The 27,422-nt window shown below is 32.9% G+C and overlaps 1 protein-coding gene across 1 annotated transcript in view; it reads left to right on the plus strand.

The window, feature by feature from the left end:
* LOC145276939 (uncharacterized) overlaps positions 1-26,621 on the plus strand; it is a 108,327-nt gene extending 81,706 nt beyond the window's left edge. The window contains exon 2 of the mRNA XM_080128429.1: positions 26,110-26,621. Within this exon, the coding sequence (XP_079984555.1) occupies positions 26,110-26,189 (80 nt within the window). The 3' untranslated portion in view covers positions 26,190-26,621. The remainder of the gene's footprint in view (positions 1-26,109) is intronic.
* The last annotated feature ends 801 nt before the right edge of the window (positions 26,622-27,422 follow it).

The following is a 27,422-nucleotide window of genomic DNA, read 5'->3' on the forward strand; positions in this document are numbered from 1 at the left end:
GCCGATTAAAAATTGAAATTAAAAATTAGCTAAGATGCATGTACAACATTTTTAACGATATTTTTCAATTTTTATTCATTTTTGACTCCTTAGAATCAATTTTAACCGGCTTAAGACCCATAGAAGAACGGCCCGTAAAAATCCAATCATTTGAGCCCCCTAGCAACAGACAGAGAGATATACAGCCGTTAATATATTAGATTTACAGTATATGGAATGAAATCATTAGATTATAAGACAGGTTTTTGGGCTCCACTCGTTTATTGAAAGAAAATCTGGCCCCTTTAAAGGGTTTAAGCGGCTCTCTCAAAGACTATTTTAAATAAATTCCAAAAGTTTTTTCATTGATCAAAAATGTAATGATGTGTTTTTATTAAGGATAATGTATGCGCAGACGATATGAGTACGAACGCGATTATGCATTTTGATTTTGCACCTCGATGCGTTACAAATAATATAGGCACAACCTCTCATTTAAAAATTTAAATATTTCAGATTTGAATTAAACTTGATTTATAGTCATGAGATAATATTAAACAATCTTACCAGAGATTCAATGTTTTTCTTAAGTCTCCTTACATTTTAGACATTTTCTAGAATGCAAATAATAATAATAATAATAATAATAATAATAATAATAATGATAATAATAATAATAATAATAATAATAATAATAATAATAATAATAAAATATTGAATAAGAATTCTAGGCCTGATTTTTAGTAAAATTATATGTTTGTTTCAATTTCGTAAGTGTACATACATGCGATGTAGTACTGTTTTGTTCTGAGAATTGATTTTATCCATCCTGGGACGGGTATTTATCCCGTTTCTGTATAAATTTATGGTCCATAAAAAGAACTTTGTCTTATGTAAAGTATAATGTTTGCACAAAGAAAAAAAAACAGACGAAAAATAAAATGAAGAAAAACTTCAGAAATGTCATGTAGGACATACTGTCATGTTATTTGGTTCTAGGAAACTATTAGGTTGGAGCAAAAATAATGTCGTTTCTTATCAGATATATATAAAAACGACATTATTTTTGCACCAACCTAATAAAAAAAAATAAATGTATGTGTGCATGTGTGTGTTATGTTTTTGTTCACTATAAAAAAAAAAAGAAAGAATTTACATAAAATCTAAAGTAGATTCAATGGAAGTGTTCCCCAATCTCTAAGTGTATCCTTAAGGTTTCTATAAGGACATAACCCGTTTATAAGTTAAAAAAATATCCGATCTTTATTAAATTTAAATCGTTGGTATAAAAGTTTATGGGGAAAAAGAATAAAAGCGAAGTAGATGTCCTGAATGTCCTCCTAATCTAAAGGAGTTATAGGTTCGCCACCTTCTTTTAAAACTTCATATATATTCTATTTTAATGAAGCTTATGTCATATGTATAAAAAAATTACCGGGGAAAACAATGGAAGTGGTTCAGAACCTCTACGTTATTCTCTCTATGCTACATATCCACGTGCTCGATTATCTGATAATGTTTGTAAAAAGAAAGAAATTTAATTTAGTGTTATACAACGGGGGCAAAGTGGGGTTAAGAGCTCTTCGTGAATATTCAAATATCTCTGGCTTTTGCAATTTTATTAAAGCTTCCAAAACTTGGTCCGTCAGCACTACATAACCAGTATCTTCTTGAAGCTAGAAGTATGTATACCCAATTTAATGAAATTCAAACTTAGAGGGTAGTTTAAACAGTAAATCCTATTACTTTTTAAAACTTAAAGTGTTGAAGGGCTACGAAGACGCAAGTTGTACCATTAAAATAAGCGATCTTTGTGCTCCAGAATTTATTTTCCTATATACTCACCGCCATTTTTAATATATTTTTGCCAACGATGGACGATGGCTATGCAAAGGTGTCTGGAGCAGGTTTAATCATACGAGTGTCGTTCTAAAAGTAAAGTATACTATTTTTTTAATTCAACAAGTTGAAGAGCTATGAAAATGGGAGCAGTGCCCTTAAACTAGCGATCTTTTGTGCTCCAGAATTTATGTTTCTACGTAATATTCATCATTCTCAATGCACCTATATCACAAATTCAATCAATAGCTCTGCTTTTGACGCACGCCCACGACAAGGAACACTTTCTTTGAGTCTCATGCCGTCAATATCTGAAACACAGAGATTAAACGTTCATGCTATAGTCAGAATAGTGCAATTTACAATCTCCTCTGATCCATTCGGGCGGAATAAAAATAGGAATCATCAACAAAAAAGGAAAAATGATGAACGCGTTGAGTATTTATAAAGTTAACCTCGCAGCTCATTTTCTCTCATTTTATTTCAGTCGAAGTTCTCAGAAACTAACCCCCCCTCCTTACTGGGGCAAGAACTTGATCTCTATATGAGATGAATAGATACTCGAATATTTCATTAGTTTCCCTGTATCTAAAAAAATACTGAATTAATAAAGTAGGTAAGTATATTTTTCCCTCTCCCTAGTTGCCTATGTAAATATGTTATATATTGTGGTCTCTTGATCTTACTGGATTCCAGGACAAGAATTCCTCTAGTCTGGTGGAGTATCTAGCGTCACTTAGGGAAGATGCACCATACCTCGTAAAAAAAACACAACAAAAAACTGTATGTTAGCCCTATCGAGAAGATCTTATTTGTGCCGTGAATACTAGGCAATTTTGAATATTGAGTCAGGGTTTAATTGTAGATAAAATAACATAATGCCAGGTTATCTGGAAAAATCCTTGTACAGAGAAACCTTACACACTCGAGGGCAGTGTCTAGTAGACATTAAAGTTCACTCTAGTCGATATAAGTGCTATCTTTTCTTGTAATGGTTATTATTATGCATGCTCCATCTATCCAACCCTAGGCGGGCTTAACCGACTTCCTTCGAAGGAGAAATGTTCATGGGAATATCCAATTGACAAGCGGCACCCAGTCCTATGTATATCACCATGAGGAGAGATGGTAACATTACATTTTTGTAGCTCTTGCAAGAAGGTGTCGAGGTCCGCCTATATACAGCGCCTGGTATTTCGAAATTGGTCATCAATCTGGTACCAACGAAGCTCAACGTTGCTTAACATCGGTGATCTAACCACAGCCGGTGTGCTAAGGTGATTATGTCGTATATACAGCATAAACGCCATATAATGCATAATGAAATAACAAATATGAGTTTTGGAGCGAGAACAAATTGTCCAATATAGTTTCGTTAGCTTTGAACCATTCTTGCATTAAAACCTCAAAAAGTGTTTGTTCAGAGTGCATGGCATCTTCTACTAGCAACAAATAATAATCAATTGAATTTGTAAGACAGAATTTCTTTTTAGAAGGAAATCACCACTTATCAAGGCTCAAAGGCCACTCGAGGACAGTTGTCAAAAGACAATATAGTAATCGTTAGAAGTGTAAATTTGGTACATTGGATTACTTAAGGGGAATGGCTCATCAAGAACTTGTTTACTTTAGACTTGAAGACGGCCATAAGCTGGAAAGCAGAGAAACGGAAGAGAATTTCACAGGTGTGTAGTTCTAAGAAAGAAACTTTGTTCATGGAATCTACGTTTAGGTTTTGGCACAGATAAAGAGTGGGGAAAAATTTGGATAGTGTTTTCAGCCAGACGAGTGTTTCTTGTAAATGTTTAGTGAGGGGGGACCATAGATTGGAGCTCAGACGAGCATTTGCCATAAAAATAACGATAAAACCAAGACAGGCTCGTAACGTCTCTTCTGTGAGAAAGAGGTTGCAGAGAAAAGAAAAGGGTATTTACCATTAGGCTACGAAGTGTATTCTGAACTCTGTCAAGGCAATGTAATTGATCCGTTTCTCTTCGATTTTACATCTGACACAGAGACAAATGCATGTTGTTAATCATACAACGTATGAGCGGCCGTCATCACATGATAGTCAGATGTCATTCTTATATTAAACTGATGCGAGTTGTGTCGAGTCGACAGCTTGGCTCGAGTAAAGCCTACCCCGCTGTCGCTACGGTTTCTCTACAAGTAAATTATGTGTCCAAGATTTTTCTTGCGGAACATCAACTTGTTTTAGCAAGTAAATGTTAAATAAGATTAAGTTTAGTTTTTCTTACGGCACATCAATATTTTTGCAGCGTTTTCATGACTATAACACTATGCATATCATAAACGTTTTATTATAGACGATTGGGTATTTTATTCCTATATGTTTCACAAAAATAATAGTGAAAACATGATTGGTAATAATGACGAAACGGCAAAATATGTGTTCCACCTCTTCGTGTAGTAAGTTTGTGTTAATGCAAAGTTACTTGCAAAAAAAAGCACACAAAAAAACAAAACACACAAACAAAAAAGACGGCGGAATCGGTAATTGAAACTTCTTTTTATGGTTCGCGTGACAGTATATCAACCCTTATTTCGTTGTTTAATACCAGGGCCAGATGCTTATTGTAAATACATCATTGGACCCTAATTAAAATTTCACTCCTAGTTTAATAATAATAACGAAAAGTTACCATTAAAATAATTAACAAATGACAATTAAAAAACAAGGTACATTTAAATTTATAGAAGGCTATATATTGCAGAAGTGGAAATAAAATGACGCAAATTAAGATTTAATGTCGGAATCTATGCACATTCAGTTTTGTTGAAACAATATATGTATATATATATATATATATATATATATATATATATATATATGTGTGTGTGTGTGTGTGTGTGTGTGTGTGTGTGTGTGTGTGTGTTCTTACGTTCGTTAGCATTGTTAGATGAAGGATCCGTATTGTAACATTTCGGGAAATACTTCGTCAAACATGTGTTCGACAAACGTGCATTTTATTGCCATATAAAAAAAAAATGATCATATTATGCACGTTTGAAAATTCAACATGTGTTTGAGGAAGGGTTTTCCCGAAATATTACAACACGGATCTTTCCTCTAACAATGCTAATGCAAGTAAGAACACAATATATATATATATATATATATATATATATATATATATATATATATATATATATATATATATATATATATATACATAATTCAAACACGGTAGTGTTTGAATATATGGTTAAGTAGCAGTTTCAGTCATTTAGAACTACTTTAAAGTTTCACCGTTCACTCATTTTTCGGCCAAATTTCGAACAATTATTACAGTTTTTAGATCACCTTCTCAACTATATAATGAAAAGAATTTAATTTTTCGTTCAGTAAAACAAAAGTTATGATGAATTTTCTAGTGTTAAAAATCGTAAAAAATATGAGGAGGTGAGCGACGCTTTTTATGACTGGTTTCCATAGCAACCACGTCGCTTCATCAACTACTGTTGCTACTAATTAGAAAAGAGAAGTAACAAGTAAAACAGAGAATGAAAGCACGAAAGGGAGATAATTGGGGGATTTTATTGAAAGCAGACGAGTGCTGTACATTGCTATTACATATGTGGTTATGGGTGCAAAATATAAGACTGAAATTAAACAAAGAGCAAATGAATTTACGGGAAGCCTTGAAAAATCATGGATTACAATAGAAACTGCGAGCATGAAAAGTAATATGGTTAAGCTTAAACATGGAAAAGTAAAGGAATAGTTGTTAAAACAAGATATTCTAGCAAAAATATAATAAATTTATAACTTAAAATATTGCAGCATTAAGATTTTTTTTTAAATTCAATTTATAACATTATATAATCAATTCTTTATGCTGCAATAGTTTAAGTTATAAATTTTAGTCAGTGTCCACAATGATGCTGTGTTAAACTGAGCTAAAAGGAAAAAAAATTAGGAAATACCACGTTCTTATGTATAATAGGAAAAGAAACTAGAATCTGAGGAAGATCTCTGTCAGAGGAGCAACTGTACTCATGAGAAAGAATTTCAAAAAACTATCTGGCGAATATATCTGGTGAACCAAGTGCAAGAGGGATTCAAGCAATTACACTTAAAGGAATCTTAAAAAAAAAGAATCTTAAAAAAAGATCTCTCGGTTGGAATATCTGAGTTAACAGGTAAATCTTTGGCATCCGGTAGAATACTCCATCCCCATCTTGGACAGACTGATAAGCAAAATAAAAATAAAAATAAAAACACACCTCGTTATTATCAGTGACAAAAATCACTGATGATGATCTATAAGAGAACCATTACTGAATAACGAATGATGATGATGATGATGATGATGATGATGATGATGATGATGATGATGTAAAAGGATATTTCCCTTTATATCGGGTATATATTTATGAAATAAGATAAACCGAAACACCAGAAACTTATATATTCATAAAAAGTTTCAGCTTTCTCGCAAGACTTTCTTAAGAAGACTGATCTGAATAAACAAAAAACAAACAAAAACAAAAAACAAACAAAAACAAAAGCAGAAATCAAGATTCGATCATATGTGGCGAGAAAAATAAGGCTTGTCTTTTTCGTCAACCAAGACGTAGACGTCAGAATCCCAAATGTTCTCGTTGTATTACGGAAGTTAAGCAACATTGATCCTGGTCAGTTCCAGATGGATGACTATTTTGGAATATTAGGCGCTGTATGTAGGAGGAAATCAACACCTTGCAGAAAAATCTGCAAAAACCTTACATGCCATCTCTTCTGACCGGAGTATTACATGCTGGGTCGCTTGTGAATTTAATATTCTTATGGATCTTTCAGCTTGATCTTCCTAGGGTGAGTGCCGCCTAAACAAACAAACAAAAATAATCGTTATTATTAGATATTGTCTGGTTAAAGTGCTTTAAAATTCTCTACAAAATTTATTTACAAAATCTGACAATATTTATTGATATAATAGGATGATTTAAAAATTTTCTTCTAATGTTTTATATGCAATTCATTGTATTTCTTCTGTCCAAAAAATTATAATCAATATAATAATCACTTTTTATAATGAGAAAATTTATAAATATTTAAAATCTTAAAAAGTGCAACAAAATGCCAATTACATTTTTATTAGTGCATAAGACACATCTGATTGAGTGTAAATAAAATATTATCTTTTTTTTTTAATTCTAGTATCTTTCTTTTTATAGTTTAATGTTAATAGTTTTCGGTAAAATAATTTTCCCGGTAAACATTTTGTTGATTTTCTGTTGAGGCAGAAGTTTTTTTCAAGAAAATTAGTTATTGTCTAGTTAAAGTGCTTTAAAATGGTCTGCCAGAAATATTTTTGTTATCTGGATTGTTTATTGTTCGATTCATGACTATCTGGAGACTAGTCATATCTAATCATAAGATAAGCATATACGCATATGTAATTGGGTGTTATGATCCATGATATATATTTAGAGAAACAGCGGTATTATCGAAATAAATTATGTATGACAAAGAGAATGAAAGAAAGAGATAAAAAAAGAGATAAAAAATAAAAGAGAGAAAGAGAACGAACGAGAGAGAGAGAGAGAGAGAGAGAGAGAGAGAGAGAGAGAGAGAGAGTGAATAAGATATAATTTGAGTTTAATGATCCTTAGAATCGAAACATGATTTACAGGAGCTCGAACTAAGGATAGGAAGAGGGGAAAAATGGAAGTGAGGGAAGATAAAGACAGAGAGAGAGGGAGGAGGGAGAGAGAGGGAGAGAGATAGAGAGAGATAGACGGGGGGGGGGGGGAGAATAACGTAATAATTAAGTCTACTGATCCGATAGAAAGTTATAATATATGAAAAAAGGGTGACTGGAATGAAAGAGTGATAAGTTGACTACACAAATACAATGGTGTTTCGGTTCTAAATGACGTCATAACACCATATAATAATATATCAGCTTACTACTAACAACAGGTGGTGTTCCCTGGAGTTTTAGCGATTCTCAGATTAATAGCTTTTGTTGCTTAGTCTAGTGCTATCCGTGCGCCTCCAATGGAGCTCTCGGCGGTGCTCTTCTTTCTTAGTCTTTCTATGTTGGTTGGACATTCATGATCATTTTCTGTTGTATCAACCAATATCGGTGAAACTACATTGGGGGAGGGTGGATGAATGAAGGATTGCTAGATTAGAAGATTATACACATATCTGTGCGTGTATTGTATTTTTTGTAGTTCTTGTATGGACAGTGCTCAATAACAAGCAGAGCCGTATCGAAATATTTAGACTTAATTATACTATTCAGATTCTGACAGAATATTCTATGTCGATGGCTGGAGAAATCTAGATTTTGAAGAAGTAACTTAAGCATATATATATATATATATATATATATATATATATATATATATACATATATATATATATATATATATATATATATATATATATGCATGGAAATGTATAAAAAATAATACGAAAAGTATAAAAGCTTATAACTTTTCTTTATTCGTTTTCAATTGGTGACGTGCAGGATTACAAAATAATATTATGAAAAAAAAAAATGAAAAAACTTATTCTTTTTATTCATATATTGCCGGAAAGATGCTAATCTTAGTCTAGAGTGGCTTTCTTGGGTGGGTTCCAAGAGTGAAAGAGAAAGTGTGAGAGAGAGAGAGAGAGAGTGAGTGAGAGAGAGAGAGAGTGAGTGAGAGAGAGAGAGAGAGAGAGAGAGAGAGAGAGAGAGAGAGAGAGAGAGAGAGAGAGAGAGAGAGAGAGAGAGAGAGAGAGAATAGAGAAAGAAACAAGATAAAAAAAATCACAAGTTTTAAATCACCAGTGTCTAAACTATTGTTAAGGTCATTTCTTCTCTGCTGGTCTTATGCAATGCTTGGAGGTCCACCCTCCCAGACTTTACTTTCTAAGGGATTTTTATTGTTATTCGTCTATCGGTGGATGTTGATGAGGCTGCGCAGAGCATAAGGTTCTTCCTGACTTTCCTTAAGTTCTGTCAAATCCTCTGGTTGTGGGAGAGAGATAAACATTGCGTACACAAGTTTTCTTAGAGAGAGGGAGAGAGAGAGAGCGGGGAAGGAGAGATTAAATAGAAATTCATAGAGAGACTGCGCAATATATAAAGAGAGAGAGAGAGAGAGAGAGAGAGAGAGCTGCGCAATATATACAGAGAAAGAGAGAGAGAGGGGGAGAGAGAGTGTGTGAAAGGGGCGAGTGAGATGAGACAAAGACAGAGATTAAAAGGAGCAAAAGAAAAAGAGAATTCGTGGCAGAATCAAAAGATATATATATATATATATATATATATATATATATATATATATATAGAGAGAGAGAGAGAGAGAGAGAGAGAGAGATATTTATAAAATAAAAGAACAAAGAAAGCGAGATTATGCTTTTTTTTTTCTTTTTTCGTTTTCGGAAATATTATTTATATCATTTATTTCTTTTTGTTGCTCTAATCATTTTCTAGCAAATCCGAACGATAAACATTGGCAATTTTATCCTCGTTGTCCCATGATTAATGAGCGACCCCTGTCAGCAGCGATGGTCCACCGCACGCGCGTGGATTCCGGCTGAGCTGGAGACATTGAACCGTAAACCTAGGTTTTTGTCTGGTCGCTTCCGCTGTCAGTGACGCGTGCCGGACGGAGGCACGCTATACAGACACGGCGCTCGCTTACACACCCTCAACCAATGCTTGGTACCCTGGAGAGACAACTAGTCATCGGACGACTGGCAATGTCACTCAGCAATCATCTCGCTCAATCCATGCATAACATATCATATCAAATATATATATATATATAGTGCCTGTAGCTATTAAAAATAATTATATATATATATATATATATATATATATATGTATATATATATATATATATATATAAAAGACTGTTTGTATTACATCTTCAATACTCAGAGGTCTTCTTCATATATGTGTATACTCGAAGAGAAAGAGGGTGATAGAAAGAAAATTATATAAATATTGTAAGGGTGTTTACTCTGATCGATCAACGTTTCGATATTTCCATGTCGACATCAGAACTTCCAAATCTATCTCCCAGCCAGGAAATAATTAAAGAAAACGAAGAGTTTAGAATTATTTCCTGACTTCCTGACTGCGAGATTGATGCTGTACACCCCCCCACACACACATATATATATATATATATATATATATTATACATATATGAAGTCCTATTGTACAGTTTGAAGAATTAATAGATTAAAATGGTAAATAAAAACCCATTTACAATACATAATTCATTATTATTATTATTATTATTATTATTATTATTATTATTATTATTATTATTATTATTATTGTTGTTGTTGTTGTTGTTGTTGTTGTTGTTAATAATAATAATAATAATAATATTATTATTATTATTATTAATTATTATTATTATTATTATTAATTATTATTATTATTATTATTATTCTTTTTCTTCTTTTTCTTCTTCTTCTTCTTCACATTTTGTGTCTGGCTGCTGGTATTGATGATGTTTTTTTATTTACTGATCGGCGGATCATAACAAATGGACATAGGCTATAAACATCTTATTTTCTCAGTCTTCCAACACTTTTCCCAAGATTCTGTCGGTTTCTGTCAATGCAGTCTTTTGAAGTACTCCAACATTGCAATGGATCCTAATTATCTCAATCCACTTGTCAAATCCATTTTTGTTTTCAATCCACTTATCAAATTTGTTGTTATTATTATTATTATTATTATTATTATTATTATTATTATTATTATTATTATTATTATTATTATTATTACAATGCTTTTATTTATTATTGGCTCACGAGGAGCTTTCACCCATGTCATCAAGGATCTCTCCTTGAAGACAACCTGTGGTGTTCCATGGAAGCTGACTGACAACAAGTTTCCCCAATTTCCAGTACTCTCCACCTCTTTCGATAACATTCGCAAATGTCTTTGCGTTATCGCAACAGCCATGGATTTCTCGTTGGTAGCGGCCATTGGTCTTTACTGGAATTTGAGTGGTAATAAGCCTCACCAAGGTCCTAGTTCACTTCGTACTTCTCCAGCGGAGGTCTAGTCAGCGCTTTCTCTTCGGTCTATCCATCCTCCTTGACCCTTCTCGACTATTTGATATCACTTTTTAAAGGGGGTGATGGGGCAATGCGAAGGGAGGGGAGGGGATAGAGAACTTATAAATATACAGCTTCAATCTTCTTGGTACCATATAACGTTTCTTCAGGATTTGCCTCTGCAGCAGTTTGTCTAGCCAGCGTATGTGGCTCATGTGTATTGTATATGTGCTGGTCTCCGCATTTAAGGATTTTTCTTAATATTTCAGGTGTTTCCATTATCATTATTCGTTGTATCTTTCCATCCATTCCTCTAACTCCAATATTCCCATTCTTTTTTCAAAGCTTTTCGAATTGTTCCCAGTGCTCCCACTGTTATAGGTATTATCTTGATTTTCTTACTCATCCATAACCCTCTCAGTTCTGGCCCTGTCGGTGGGGTATTAGAATACACCGACTGCCCCCCTGCAGAGGGTAAAAGTCCCTCAATGGGGTTCCTGGATATGACCTTAAACTATATTCAGTGGTGAGGCCCCAGCTTGTGGGCTTTGGGGAGTGTGGAGCAACCCTTTAATTACCATTGCTCCCAGGCCCACTCTGACCCAGAGTGGTAGTACCTGTTAGGGTTCCAACTATGGGTTGAATAGAAACCGACTTGAAAACAACAAATATATTCTATTAAAAATTTTTTCTTCAAAATCTTTGGATTCAGCATTAAATAACCCGAAAAGGGTTGATATGCCGTAAAACAAAAACAACCAACCAACCAAAACCCTCTCAGTTCTCTGGCTATCTTTATGCATTTGGTCCGTTTTTTTTTTTTATATTCACCCTCTGGTCAGCTGAAACAGCAAAGTCTACGATTTGACAGGAGTTTTCGTTCTTGTTATTATATTATTATCATTATATAATAATAATAATAATAATAATAATAATAATAATAATAATAATAAGGAGTATCTTAGAAGAGTGAAACTAATTGCAAAGTCGAAACTGTATGGAGGAAACCTGATGAAAGCAGTAAATGCATGGGCATTCAGTGTTTTCAGATACAGTGCGGGAATTTTAGAATGGTCTGACAAGGATTTGCATGCTATGGATATCAAAACAAGAAATGTTTTAGCAATGTTTGGTATATTTCACAATCGAAGTAGCGTAGCAAGGCTGTATCAAAAGAGGAAAGATGGTGGGAGAGGATTGAAAAGTGTAAAAGATTGTGTTAGAACCGAGATGTCGTTGAAGGAGCATGTGGGTAGAAGTGAGGAGTGGATGCTTAAGGTTGTGGCCAATGAAGTAGAGGTATGTGAGACCAAGGCTGATTATGTGAAACATATAGATAGAGAAAGGGCAGAGGAACTGGCTAGGAAAAAAATACATGAAAGGTTCTTCCAGGATATAGCAGAAGTGGCTGATGAAAGATCATGGCAATGGATCAGAGCTGGGTATCTGGCTAAGAGTACTGAAGCTTTTGTTTGTGCAGCACAAGAGCAGGCATTAAGAAAACGATTGTTCAAAAACGTGGTTCTAGGAGAGGATGTTGCTGCAGAATGCCGGATTTGTGGTAAAACCCCAGAGTCAATTGCGCATCTTGCAGCAGGGTGTAGTGGACTGGCCCAGAGAGAGTACTGCAAAAGACACGTTCGCATGGGACTCCGGATATATTGGAAGGTGTGTAAGAGGGTTGGGTGAAGTGTGCTGGAAAATGGCTTGAGGAGGTGGCTGATGAAGTGAGAACAAGTGAGGATGGCAAGGTAGAGGTATGGTGGGACAAAAGTGTCATAACGACCAAGCAATTGGAACATAATCGTCCGAATTTGGTCGTCATTGACAAGGTCTCAAAAAACTGGCAGATTGTAGATTCTCAGTGCCCTGGGACAGGAATGTTAGAGAGAAGGAGAACGAGAAGTGGAGCAATTATGCTCCATTGGCCTTGGAGATAAGGCGTATACACGTGGTTAAAACACAAATAATCCCGGTCGTAGTTGGTACACTAGGAGTAGTATCAAGTCGTCTGGAAGGACAATTGAAAAAACTACAAATCCCCGATGTTTTAGGCGGCCTTCAAACCTCTGCAATTAGAGGTACCAGCAACATCCTTAGGAAAACCCTTGATCTTTGAAGCTCCTGGTTTGAAGCCGGGACCGAGGGAAATCCTCTGGAAATGAATCCCATCCCTTTCCAGAGAGACGTTCATAAACGAAATCAGAATTATTATTATTATTATTATTATTATTATTATTATTATTATTATTATTATTATTATTATTATTTACTAATTTATTTTATTTATTTTATTTAATCTTTCCTCAGAAAAATAATCAAACTTTTTGAAACGTCCATATAATAATTGTAACCCGGGATGTTGTCTTTGCGGTTATAGAATTCAAATTCTGGTTGTTAGATAAGGAAACATCGGACATTGCTGTATATTAAAGAGACACATCATTCATTTATATTAATTGATAGGGTAGAAATATTAAAATTAAAATTAAAAATCTTTTTCAATTATGTTTTCTTTTATTTAAAATCTTTTGGAATAACAGCCTTCATCATCAGTGTTGATAAATTTTAGAAAATAAAACAAAAAAAAGCCTTTTGTTTTATTCAAATCTCATTTACTCAGAGGCAATGGATCTTGTATGAGGCGGGTCATCTTTTAACTCAAATCTAAACGCTGAAACCAATGACACAAATTAATCGCTATGCGTTAAAAACCAATGACACAAATTAATCGCTATGCGTTAAAAGAAGAAATATACTCTTTTTACGTCTTTTCAATTGGATAACACAGCAAACCCATTTTCAAAGTCACGTGAACAGAATCTCGCATTTATATTTATATTCATATATGAGCTCTCCAGTGTAATAACTATGTATGGGGTTCAGGTACCTAAGTTGTCCTAAAACCCCAGCATAATTTTTTTTACATGAGGGATCACTACTTATCAAGGCCCGGAAGCCACTCGCATATAAGGATTATTATGTGTACAATTTGTTTATGTTGTTTATGTTGGACTTGAAGACATCCAAGTTGTAGTCAGGTGGGAAACAGGCAAACGGAAGAGAATTCCACAGGCGTGCAGTTCTAAGAAAGACGCTTTGTTTATGGAATCTACGTTTTGATTTAGGCACAGATAAAGAGTAGGGGAAATTATTGACAGTGGTTTTAGCTAGAAGGGTGTTTATCGTAAAAGATTGGCGAGGGAGGACCAGAGATTGGAGATTTGTTTATAGTGGGGAAGGCTTTGTGTAGAATCATCCCCACTTCTTGATATGCCGTAAAAAAACAACCAAACCAATCACTTTGAATAAATATTGTTTTACTTTTATTTCTATTTTTTGTTATATCCCACCCCCCAACAAGGCACATTGCCACTTTGGTGTAGGGAGCTACTATCAGGGGCAACATCTACTGGGGTACTATGTTGGGATTTGGGCAGCAAGATGTCGATTCACGTTACACTTGAACTTCTGCATGTCAGTACAGTTGGGGAAGCAGGGACCTGGAATGGAATTCCAAAGTCAAGCGATTCTGGGGAAGAAACTACTGGAGTAGAAAAATCTTTTACATCTAGGGATCTCTACTGTGTGGGGGTGGGATTTAGCTGCCTGTCGGGTTTGTCGACGGTGTCTACGTCGTGGGGGTACAAGTGTCTGCAGTTCGCCAGAGAATTCAAAATTAAAATACTTGTAGAACAGGCAGAGGGATGCAACGTTTCGTCGATGGGACAGAGGCTGAAGCTTACATGCCAGTTCAGGGCCTATCAGATTGGCGACTCTCTTTTGAACCTTGTCTAGGAGCGAGAGACTAGTAGCAGATGCACCAGCCCAAATATGACAGCAATACTCCATACATGGGCGAATGGTGGCCTTATAGAGGTACAGGATACTTTCGGGTGTTAGTAGTTTTCTAGCACGGTAGAGAGAGCCCGCCTTCTTCGTAGCGGCCCTGGCAATGCTTTCAATGTTAATTGTTCGATGTAATTGTTTCAACTCATGTTCCCTGTAAACGTTAGGCCAAGAAGGTTTCTTGTAATTATTGAAGGAAACCAGTCATGGCAGCATTGAATGTGACCACCCATTTTTGTCTCCATCCCACTACAGATTGGAGGTCATCCTCTAGTGTTTTTGCAATTTCTTTAGTTATGTGTTCATTTGTTTACCTGTCGTGCCTGTCATAGAGTGTGGTGTCATCAGCATATATACCCATCTCAGAGACAATTTTGTCGGGGAGGTCATTAATGTATATTAGGAACAATAGAGGTCCAAGGATAGACCCCTGAGTCACTCCCGCATTTATATCATATTGTTTAGATGTTTAGATGTACGACCGTCGAGGACAACCTAGATTTTTCTCTTATCTAAGAAGGATTTAATTATGTTAAGTATTCTACTTGTGATACTGTATGATCTAATTTTCCTGAGGAGAACCTCATGCCATACCCTGTCAAACGCCTAAGATATATCTAAAGCTACCGCTCTACCCTCTCCCGCTTTGTCAAGTGAATGGTATATACGTTCAGAGATTACAGTGAGGATGTCTGCTGTGGAACGCGCTTGTTGTCATAGGAGAACATATTTTCTCCTATGATTGGATTAAGAAATATATAAATATTTCTCATAATATAAATATGTTTATTGATATATTAATTAAAACATAAAGACGTTTCTAGAATGTCGTTATTCGTAAAAATAAATAATAATCGGCGTCTATAAATATAAAAAGGCGTAGAACGCCTTTTTGTTCTTTTTTGGAGTCTCTAGAAGGTTCCAGGAAATTCTTAAAAAACTCATATAAAAGAAACGCTATTGGTGGGTAAAGTCAGTTCGTGACATATTTTTTGGGTGTACACATAGGCAACCAACGTCCGAATTCAGGCTTCCTCATAAAGGCCGTAAAAACAAAAATCTCACTGAAGGAAGAACTGCTGTTTGGATTCTGGTAAAGTTTTTATTTATTCTTTGAGTTTGTTGACCGAAGCACATATACGTAAAAAATTCACTAGACAAAACATCTCAAAACACAATACATTAAGAAATACTTTCTTTATGATCTAAGGGAGATAATTTATTAGCGAGTTGTCGCCCTTCAAAAAATAATAAGTTTTTCTTTTTTTCTTGTCAATTAATTTTTTTTAATAAATTTCTTTTTCGTTAAATCTTTTTCTTTTGTTTTAATTTTATTACATGTGGGTGCTGATAAACCCCTAGACCATACGAGCTATGATCAGCACACATATGTAATACTTGTCTAAATCCATATTGTTTGTCAGTCAGAAGTTTAGCATCTGTAAGGTGACGGACTAGAGCATGGTTAATTATGGTCTCAAATATTTTGGCGAAAGTGGGAGGAGGCTAATGGGGCGATAATTTGATGGGTCAGTTCTTTCGCCAGAATTCTTGAATACTGGTACCACAGAAGCAGTTTTCCAACAGCCCGGAAAGCAAGATTCATTAAGGCATTTGTTGTAGAGTTTGAAGAGAACGGGAGCTACTTCGGCTGAGCACTTTTTTAATAGCACAGCTGGGATGAGATCGAGTCCTCATGCTTTTGAAGTGTAAAACTTTTTTATGATAGCATGCACCTGAGCAAGGGTGATTTTTAGATTGTCTAACGTGGCGTCTGTTTGCATAGGAAAGTCAGGTAGGGGGTGGTTGGAGGGTCCAGTGTGGAGTTTGAGGCAAACCGACTGGCAAGTATATTAGCCTTCTTGGTTTCTGAGCAAACAACCTCGTGATTGTTGGTTAGTGGGGGAATTGTTGATTGCCAATTATTTACTACACTGTTGTAGATTTTCCAGAAGTCAGGAGTTCCTAATTTTTGTGCTTTGATGCGTTTTTTAGTGGTTTCAGTAAATTATCTCTTAGCTGTCGCTATTTCTTTCTTAACGTTACTTCTAGTTTCTATATACTTCTGTCGCTTTGAACTGGGCTTATGTCGGTTAAATCTGCGGTATGCATGCTGCCTTTGAGCAATGGCAGTTGCGCAAATAGAAGTAAACCATTGGGGAGAGTGGGGCTTGCTATAAAATTTCCGCATGGGAACATGTGCTTCAATTGCCGTTTTGAACCATTCAGTGGTCTCATTTGCGCACTGTTCAGCAGGAAGAGAAAAACTATTTTCCAATGGGGTATCTCTGATAAGAGCTCTGATGGCTTCCCAGTCAGCCTTTTTATAATATCTAGTTGTTTTGAGCACTGGCTCTTCAGTTTTAGCTCTAGAGTTTAGGGCGATTTCGACGATTATCACTGCATGATCAGCGGTCCCGAGTGGGCTGTCAGCATTTGTTATACAATCATCGGGAACTGTGGTCAGAAACAGATCTAGAAGTGATGCGTGTTGTTCTTGCTGGTCAGGGAAACGGGTTGGAAACGTAACGATTTGTGATAGGGAATGAGATATAACGAAGCTATGTGTTGTGCTGCCCGCTGCATATGTGTAAGTAGAGAATCTAAGCCAGTATTTGTGGCGGACATTAAAGCCACCAAATACATGTACTTGTGCGCTAGTGTCGAGGGAGAGTTCTGTGTCTATGCTGGCAAAGACTTTGTTTATTATGGTGCTGTCCTGGGTTGAAAAAATAAAAGTAGCTAATGTAAATTTATAAATATATATAAATATAAACAAATCGAAACATGAAAACTTCAACCAAAATGACTGGATGCGGCATTACATGGGCCGAAAACGGTTGATATGCTTAAAATAAAACAAGCACACCCAACGTCATCAGTAAATATTTTAAAATATAAAGAACTTGAAATATAAAAACTTTCAGCAAAATGATTGGAGTCGGCATTTAATAATCCGAAAACGATTGATATGCCGTAAAACCCAATAATCAAAGCAAGCACCATTAATAAATATTTGAATATATACAGACCTTGAAGTATAAAAAACTTTAAATAAAATTTAATGGGTTCGTTATTAAATACACAGAAATACAGAAACAAATGAAGCATGCATGTCCCTCCGTGAGTGCACACCGAGGGATACAAAAATGACTAAGTTCAGCATTTGCCCCCCCATTTAGTCCACAAAATCCCCAGAGGACGTCAAATCCTGGTGAAGAAAAAAAATGACACAGTCCATCATTTGCACCCCTCTCATTTAGCCCCAAAAGTTCCCAAGGCCTCAACATATTTAAATTTGAGTTCAGCACCATGCAAACTGCTAAATAGACATACACAGACAATTTTGGACAACGATTGGTAAAATGGCCCCAAGAACAGACTGTTTTTATTAGCCCCAAAAAACCCTGAGACACATCCAAGAGTTATCGCGAAGTATATACAAACAAAATTATATAGAAATCAGTTAATTACAACTTTTCAGAAAGTTTTATAAAAATCCAAGGCATCAATTTTTTTTAATAAGCACAAAATGTCAATTTGAACCACTTTAATCCGAAAGGCAACCCTAGGGGGACAACTGGAGTTTTCCCGGAAAATTCCTTTTGTTACTTTTTACTCATATCATGCTTAATGCTTGTGCAAAATTTAAAAACAATCCAACGCGTGGTTATTGAACGGACAAGGGTAGATTTACAGGTCCACCCTTCTTTTGTCGGAGGACAAAAAAAAAAAAAAAGATTTGATATACCGTAAAATAAAAGCAACAGATGAAACCTACTTTATAGTTTCCGTTCCTTTCCTGTTTTCATTTTACGTTATTAATCTTTTCCGTATCTCCTTTTACAATGCTAAGCACCTGTTTCTTAATTTATTCCCAACATATAACATCCATGTCATTTTCTCCTTCTTTGTTCTTCGCATTTAACTTAATTCTTTCCTTTCTATTATCTCTCCTCTTTCTACCTCTCGCTTATCACTGAACCGTGACAAACCGTAATACCACTGCATATCCACTGCAATCACTCTGTGCGCCGCGACTATTAACAATACTCACTTCACGCATGAAAAAACCCTATACACAACGATGGGCAGAACACCCTATAAACAATAAATGGAAATGACACTGCCGTGTGTGATTATTCACGCACATGAGTGTTAGTCCTTAATGTGTGTAGCCAACGTCCGTATGTGTACGTATTATGTTTGCATATGTTATTGTCCTCCACCTCAAAATGCGGGCTTTTGTCTTTCTAGTTATATGTCTGTCTAGCTACGTTTTTATAGTTTATAGCCATTAATAATGTATATAAGAATAGTATTTGCCAGTTGTAAACAAGGATGATGGGTGTTCATGTGTGGGTAAGAATAAAAGAATCGCAAATAAACGTGCATCGTCCGTGAAATCAGCTTCGTTTTTGAAAACCAGAACTTGCGATTTCGAGCCTTAATAAGACTTTGCCGGGGTTTCTGGAAAAAAACGGTAGAAACGTTCAGCATTACACACACACACACACACACACACACACACACACACACATATATGTATATATATACATATATATATATATAGCTTAGAGAGTTAGGAGAATAGTGTAAATTAAATTCTACAAGAAGATACTTATTGGGATAATAAACTGCTCAACAAATTTCATTGGAGCTTATATAGGAAACAATAAGAGTGGGAAATGAAGACACAAAAACTATATATTGGTGAATATAGAATGGTTCATTTCTTTAATAGTCTAGTCTATATATATATATATATATATATATATATATATATATATGCATACATACATACATACATAGAATGGTTCATTTATTTAATAAAGGTATACAAACATTAAGTTGGGAGATAGAAGGGACTCTTTATACCAACTAAATGTTTGTATACCTTTATTAAATAAATGAACCATTCTATATTCACCAATATATAGTTTTTGTGACTTGATTTTCCACTCTTATATATATATATATATATATATATATATATATATATATATATATATATATACTTCATAAAAATGGAATGAAATATATCTACTATCTTCTGAATCTTACCTTAAGCCAGATCTGAATCTAGTTTATGTGCTCAAACAATCCAATCATCCAGAATCTTCCCCTTAATTTAGTCTTTAGGAATCTTCCCCTTAATTTAGTCTTTAGGAATAAATGTAACTTCCAAAAAAGAAGAATGCCCTCTAAATAAGTATTTCATACACAAGGACCTGGTAGATGCTTGCACAGTGACGCAATTGCTGATAGATGAGAACAACTAAATTTACAGAGCAACTAATGAATCTAATTAAAACATTCCGAGCACAGATATACATATGGCTGAATCTAACCACAACAACCAAAATAGTAATTCTGATAATATCATTGTCAATATTAACCCAAAAAATATTAATCAGCATTCACCTTGCACAACTTCAGGATTTTATTCGATTCAAGATCCCAAAACTGTCAATACTGCTACTGGGATGAATAAACTGTTAAACAATGAAAATACATTAAAAACATTCACTTATTAGGTGCAACCTCAAACTTAATAAAAGTAAGAATTTCAAACCACATGCATTTCTTGCAAAATGTAAAGACACAAAATAATAATGGTACGTCTTTAACTTCCTTGATGGCAAGAAGATTCCTTATTCAATTAAATAGAGTATGCTGAAAAAGCTAGATCATACATTCCAGGATCTAAAGTTTGTAACCATTGTATCTCCGAAGCAGTCATTATTATCACTTTCCCTAAACCTACATTAAATACCAAAAACGTGTTGATTTCAAAATGTAAACACAAGAAAAAAATTTAAATACAGCCAACTTAAAATAACATAGATAACCTTAGAATATTTACCATTAGATAAAAATAACACCCGCTACATATTACTGTTTACTCAATATACTAAACTATAGGTCATACTGAGATATTTCTTTTAAATATGTTAAGAATATTCTAATTTACTCAAACGCTAGTATCCTCCCATTTCTATACTATTTAGTAACTCATCATTCACGCATTTACATCTTATAAACTAAATCCCAACAATCAAATCTCACTTCTTGCAATTACCGTGAATACTATACCAACACTGATTTAACACCCCTTATTTAATACTATTCTAAAACTAAATTTTTATATTCTTAAGTAACTCATATATTTATATATAATTGAAAATATAAAAAACTCATAATACTCGATAATGCGCCATCTTTGGTACTGGTCAGCAATCCCGTTTTAGTCTGATTTCAAAAACCCTTATAATCCATAATAGATAACTGAATCCTTAATATTAGAATTTTATAGTTTCACTAATATCAGCCATTTTAGAATAAAAATGCAATTAAAACTTGTGATAATAAAAAATAATATTTATATAGAAAGTTGTAAGAATAAAACATTTAATAACTAACAATACTTAAAATAATTTTCCCTACAATAATTAATATATATATATATATATATATATATATATATATATATATATGTAATTGTTGTGTTGTTTTTTTTTCAAGCGATACATACGGTTAATATTGGCTCCGCGTCGAAGCTCATTTTTCTTTTTTATTTACTTAGAAAGACACTCTTTAATTTGTTTGGACGTATATAACATTTTTATTTATTTATTATTTTTAAAACAGTAATCTGTATATATATATATATATATATATATATATATATATATATAAATATCCTTTAACACTTGTTATTAGATTCAACTAAATCATAGTATAATAATATATAATATATAAACCCTACACGGCCTAATCTGCTCTATAACATTGCTGTTTACATACATACATATATATATATATATATATATATGTTATACATTAATTTATGTATTCTTTTATTTTATTTCATTGTATTTTAATTTTAATTAAATTTAATTTTAATTAGATTTGATTTTATTGTAATTTAATTTAATTTTATTTTATTATTATTACTATTAATATGATCATTATGTGTATATTATTATCATTGTATCATTTTATTATTATTATATCATTTTATTGTACTACATCTAGTTAACTATATGCAGTATTTTCACAGATTACTCTAACTCCAAAATTTCGATTAAATATTAACATAAATATTGCTGTTAAGACTACTTATACACATTTGACTTTACTTTATATACTGGACACGCACAGTTCCTTTTAACTAGCATTAAATAGATGAGAAAATAAATAATTAGTTGTTTTTATTTTTCTCTCTTTCTGTCCTTTTCTCTTTTCTAAGAATACCACTGGAAAAAGCAATATATAAATATATAGACAGCCCCCCACCTCCACCTGTTAGATATATAATCCCCGCCCATAATATAAGTTGCCTGTCTTCTTTTCTCCTATTTCCATACTCATATTTGCTATACTGATTTATATAGTTTGAATCTGCATGTCTAGACTTTTGACACGTGCCAAATATCAGAATATTTTCTTTCTTTCTTCTTCTATTTAAACTGTCTTCTACTCCTATTCTCCATTGTCTATTACCATGGAAATTAATTCAGAATGTAGGCTAGAAATTAAATTTAAGTGTTTTTAGGCGTAGTAAGCATAAATATTTTCACTTATATGATTTTATAAATATTCTCAGCAAAGTTTTTATTTTGCCTCCGGATATTTTTATTTATATATTCATCACTTGGATTTACCACTTGGATTTAATTTGGAATTTTATATCAACAAAATCTTTGGCGGATACCTTATATAACCAACGGTGAAAGGAAGAAAATATGTTTGTATGGGATTGCGAACTAACACCTTGGAAAAATACAAAACGCGATAGGTCTCTTTACTTCCCCACTACCAGAAAAATCCATTTAAAGATTTAACGTTCATTTTAGATTTAAAGTACAATATCCTTTTTCTAGCTCAATATCCTTTTTCTCTTATTCTATGGAGCTAAAATGTTTTAATAATTTGATTTTTTTATGTTATTGCTTTTAGCAAATAAGGTGCAGACCAATAAAAAAAATTGATAATATTTTCCTCTGAGGAGATGAACAAGCATCGAAAACGCATGGGTTAAGGAAATATATTTATTCAATTGTTTTCATTGTTTTCAAACAATAAAAAATATACATATATATTGCAAAATTTTATTGAAAATTTAAAGACTCACGTTTTCTTTTTATAACCTTCGTTTATTTCCTGGTTTTTTCCATTACAGTTGCTTCATTGATGAGTTGGCAATGTTATGATTTATGTTTCCATAAAAATATCCTGTCCCCAACGACTTCTTCAGGTGTTTATCCATTAGATTTTTACAACAAAAGGTATATTTGTAACATGCTGGACATCGTATTCGGGAAAAAGGATTTCCAAAGCCCTGCTCCCCACTTCCACCATGAAGGCGTAAAAACTATATATTAATATATACATAGAGTTATTCATTTATTCAACAGTGTGATCCTAAATAAATTTGCACCCTGTTGAATAAATGAATAAATCTATATATAGTAATATATAGTTTTTATACCTCCATTTTTCTTTCTTGTTTACTCCGAAATAAGCTGCAATACAGTTTTGTTAAGCTTATATATACGTATATGCATACATACCTAGGTATGTATATATATATATATATATATATATATATTCATATATATATATATAATACTAAAACTCTGTCGTTCTTGGTTGTTTGCTTGTTTGCTTGCGCACTATCCTCCTCCTACTACTACTAGTATGCCTCCTCTTCTTGCTACTACTATTACTTCTCCTCTTTAAAACTACTACTACGCCTCCTCTTCCTCTTCTTACTACTACTACTACTACTACTACTACTACTACTACTACGCCTCCTCTTCCTTATCCTACTATTACTACTACTGGTTGACATGTATTTTCTCTACTACTACTCTACTACTGCATTTTTTTTACATCGTTCATTTCCGTATTACGTTTAAGTTATTTTAACGCAATTTTCTTACAAATAAATCTACTATTTTACAATGTATTGTTTTACTGTGTACGTTTTCAGCGACCCAATTCATTTTTTTCACGTTTAAATTAAAAGATATTTCAAAATTTAAATTTAACTTTAAGTATTATGGTATCTGTTCAGTGCACATTTACCTATAAGTATGGCAAACCACTTATAATTCAATGGCTGTAAGTTTTTTTTTCAAGAATAAACAATTATAAACAGAACGACTCCTAGAAATCTATCTATATTCTTTTTTTTTCATTTTAATATATTTTCATAGAAATGTTTCTGTTATGTCACAAAAAACTATTTTCTTTACGTCACAAGTGTCATGCTCATACATTAATTCCATAGCTAATATAACATACTGACTCCTTAGGGGATGTTTTGCAACTATTCTGTATTACAACTATACTGTCGCAATTTTCTCACAAATAAATTAACTTTGACCTGTTGACAATGTATTTATTTTACTGTGTACGTTTTCAACGGCCTATTTTTTTGCGTTTTAAATTATCCAAATAAACAATTGTTAATACTTTCTGCATGTTTTTACATCGTTTCTTTCCGTATTACGTTTAAGTTATTTAAACGCAATTTTCTTACAAATAAATCCAATAATTTATAATCTATTGTTTTACTGTGTACGTTTTCAGCGACCCAATTTCTTTTCTTTTCTTTTTTTTTCACGTTTAAATCAAAAGATATTTCAAAATTTGAATTTAACTTTAAGTATTATGGTGTCTGTTCAGTGCACATTTACCTATAAGTATGGCAAACCACTTATAATTCAATGGCTGTAAGTTTTTTTTTCAAGAATAAACAATTATAAACAGAACGACTCCTAGAAATCTATCTATATTCTTTTTTTTTCATTTTAATATACTTTCATAGAAATGTTTCTGTTATGTCACAAAAAACTATTTTCTTTACGTCAAAAGTGTCACGCTCATACATTAATTCCATAGTTAATATATACTGACCCAACGGGTCATGGGTAGTCTAGTATATATATATATATATATATATATATATATATATATATATATATATATAGGCTTCCTTCAGTCTTGACAGACTAGAGATACCCACTGTAAGGGGGCCTGCACGTGAACTTTTTGTGACAAAAGTTGCGCAATCTCCAAATACACCTCTCCTGAGTCGACATTGTTGAATATCAGTGACTAATATGTGATATATATATATATATATATATTCTTTCAGAATAAAATTATCCAACAATAAGCTGGTATGGAAACCTGTGATTATAAGATTTACAAGATATTACTGGCAGTAATATTCTATAAGTATTATCCCACCTAAATAAGAATTACTCGATATACAAGATAGAGCAATAAATAAAATTTAAGTCATTCAATGAATTTAAAAATTTATGCAAAAATAATATAAAATAAAATAAAATAATGTAATCTAATATAATTTTATCTAATTTTATTTTATTTTATCTTATATTCGCTTTTTATTACGCATTTTCTGTTTTTTTCTTTTTCTTTTCGTACAACTTCAGTTTCTCTCGTTTTGCATGGCCTGTCTGCTAAAGCGGATTTAATTTTTAATGTTTTAATTTTTAAGTTCATTAACAATTTATTATTATTACAAGTTATTTTAGAGTGGAATTTTAAGCTCATGTTCTATGAGTATATAAAATATTAAATATATCAATTTATATGTTTATTAATAAGAAGATCCACCAGACCCATATAAAAAAAACAAAACAAAACTTTTTTACCGAACCCATTATATAACAAAGAAAATTTACTCCCGGAAAATGCCGAATTCGAATCATTACATTGTGATGTGGATTACCTAAAATACATTTTGGACCATTTTACCACATTGCTTTGAAGGACATTCACTTCGGATTTTACCACGCAATTTGGATGTTAATTTTTATATCCTTTTCTTTAACTTCCCTTACTCTATGACTTTTAATTACTCAATCAGTTTTTAATTGTGATTTTCCATGTCTCACTGACTTTAACAAATAAAGTGTAAACCATTATAAATATTTGCTAATATTTTGCTCCTCTGAAGAGATGGTGGACATCGAACTTCTATAGAATAAGGAGTTAAAATATTTCTAATGTATTCTTTGTCTTACATAGAATAAGAAAAATCTTTGATCTGAAACTTAAACATTTCACGTCATAAATTTTTAAATTCATTGAATCAATAATATATATATATATATATATATATATATATATATATATATATATATATATTGATACACCTGTTCTCGGAAGATAAGCAACGTTTTTTATATTTATTTTGTGCTAGCATAGGGCATTCTGATAGAATATGCGATGTTCTTCTCTTTTATTATATACGTTGTTATTATTAATATTATTATTATTATTGTTATTATTATTATTATTATTATTATTATTATTATTATTATTATTATTATTATTGATGTCCATTATTACAGGTGCCAAGGAAAAGATAAAGAAGGCTTCTATCATCACTGCCAGAGAAGGAGACCACGAAGAACTCTGCCTCTGCTGTTAAAGCATCACTGCGATGACGATTACTGCCATGCCACTATACCAAGTGGCGTCATTTTTCTGCGCAATTATTTACGTGTTAACATGGGAACATCTGTGTATGTCGACTGAAAAAAAAACAAACAAACAAAAAAGAAAACGAACGACAATCCATGGGGATCGAAGAAATCCCTACGTTAAGTTACAATTCAGAGAAGAAGATGGCTGAAGAAGATTGAAGGATGAAAGAGTATAACGAGGAACACAATTTATTGATGCAAACCTGTTTACATTAAAACTTTACTCATAACATTTCCGAGATTATTGCAGTAGAGAAAACGGGATAAATACGGAACATGGTAGAGATATGTTGTGTTCAGTGCTTGAAAGAAGAAGTTCAACAATTTAAAATAAATGTAAAGCTAATATATAAAATAAAGTTAGTCTCTTTATTGTTTCATTGTTTTTGATATCTTACTACAAAATCAAGATTTAGTTCAAGTTCACTAGTTTTCCCTGCGAATCCTTGCAATATGTGGTTAGGAGAATAATTCGATTTACTTCTTTCCGGAAAATAATTTGTTCGGATCGGAATCATTTTCAAGTCATCGTCAGTTTGGTACTTGTACAGTTTAATCAAGACATTAAATATGAAAATATCGGAAAAAGGTTATATTGTTTGTATCCGTTATGGAACGAAGTTTTCTGAAGAAAAATTTCACTTAATTTCATCAAGTAGTTTTTCTTTTTACAGCGAAAAAAAAAACAATTTGTTATGATACCGAGCAAAAGGTTCGAATTTTTAGGAAGAAAAGCTACTATCAAAGATGAGGAGGGAGTTTCGGCACTTTACATGGAGTTATCTCCCCGTGGCGTGTTAAAAATTTCCATAATGGCTTACTTCAACGCGCTTTCATAAAAACGTTTTACCGCTGTAAAAAAAACAAACAAACAAAAAAAAAACAACAAACTATTCGATCAAATTAAATGAATTTTTTTTTTTCGGAGATGTTCAGTCCAAAACTGATACGTACAATATAACCTTACTTTGATATTTTGATTTTTTAATGTCTTAATAAAACTGTACAAGTATCGTCAATTTAAACAGGACTGTAACTCTGTATATGTTCATACAGTGTTGTTTCACTTTAATTGGAACCAAAAACTGATATTTTGAAAAAAAGAATATTCCCGGCATAGATTTTCTTTTTCAAAAAAGAAAAGCAACGCAAATGTAGCCTCACCTAACTTTGCAATG

The sequence above is a fragment of the Euprymna scolopes genome, chromosome 5 (assembly GCF_053919585.1).
Source record: "Euprymna scolopes isolate OS-2025 chromosome 5, ASM5391958v1, whole genome shotgun sequence".
NCBI lineage: Eukaryota > Metazoa > Mollusca > Cephalopoda > Sepiida > Sepiolidae > Euprymna > Euprymna scolopes.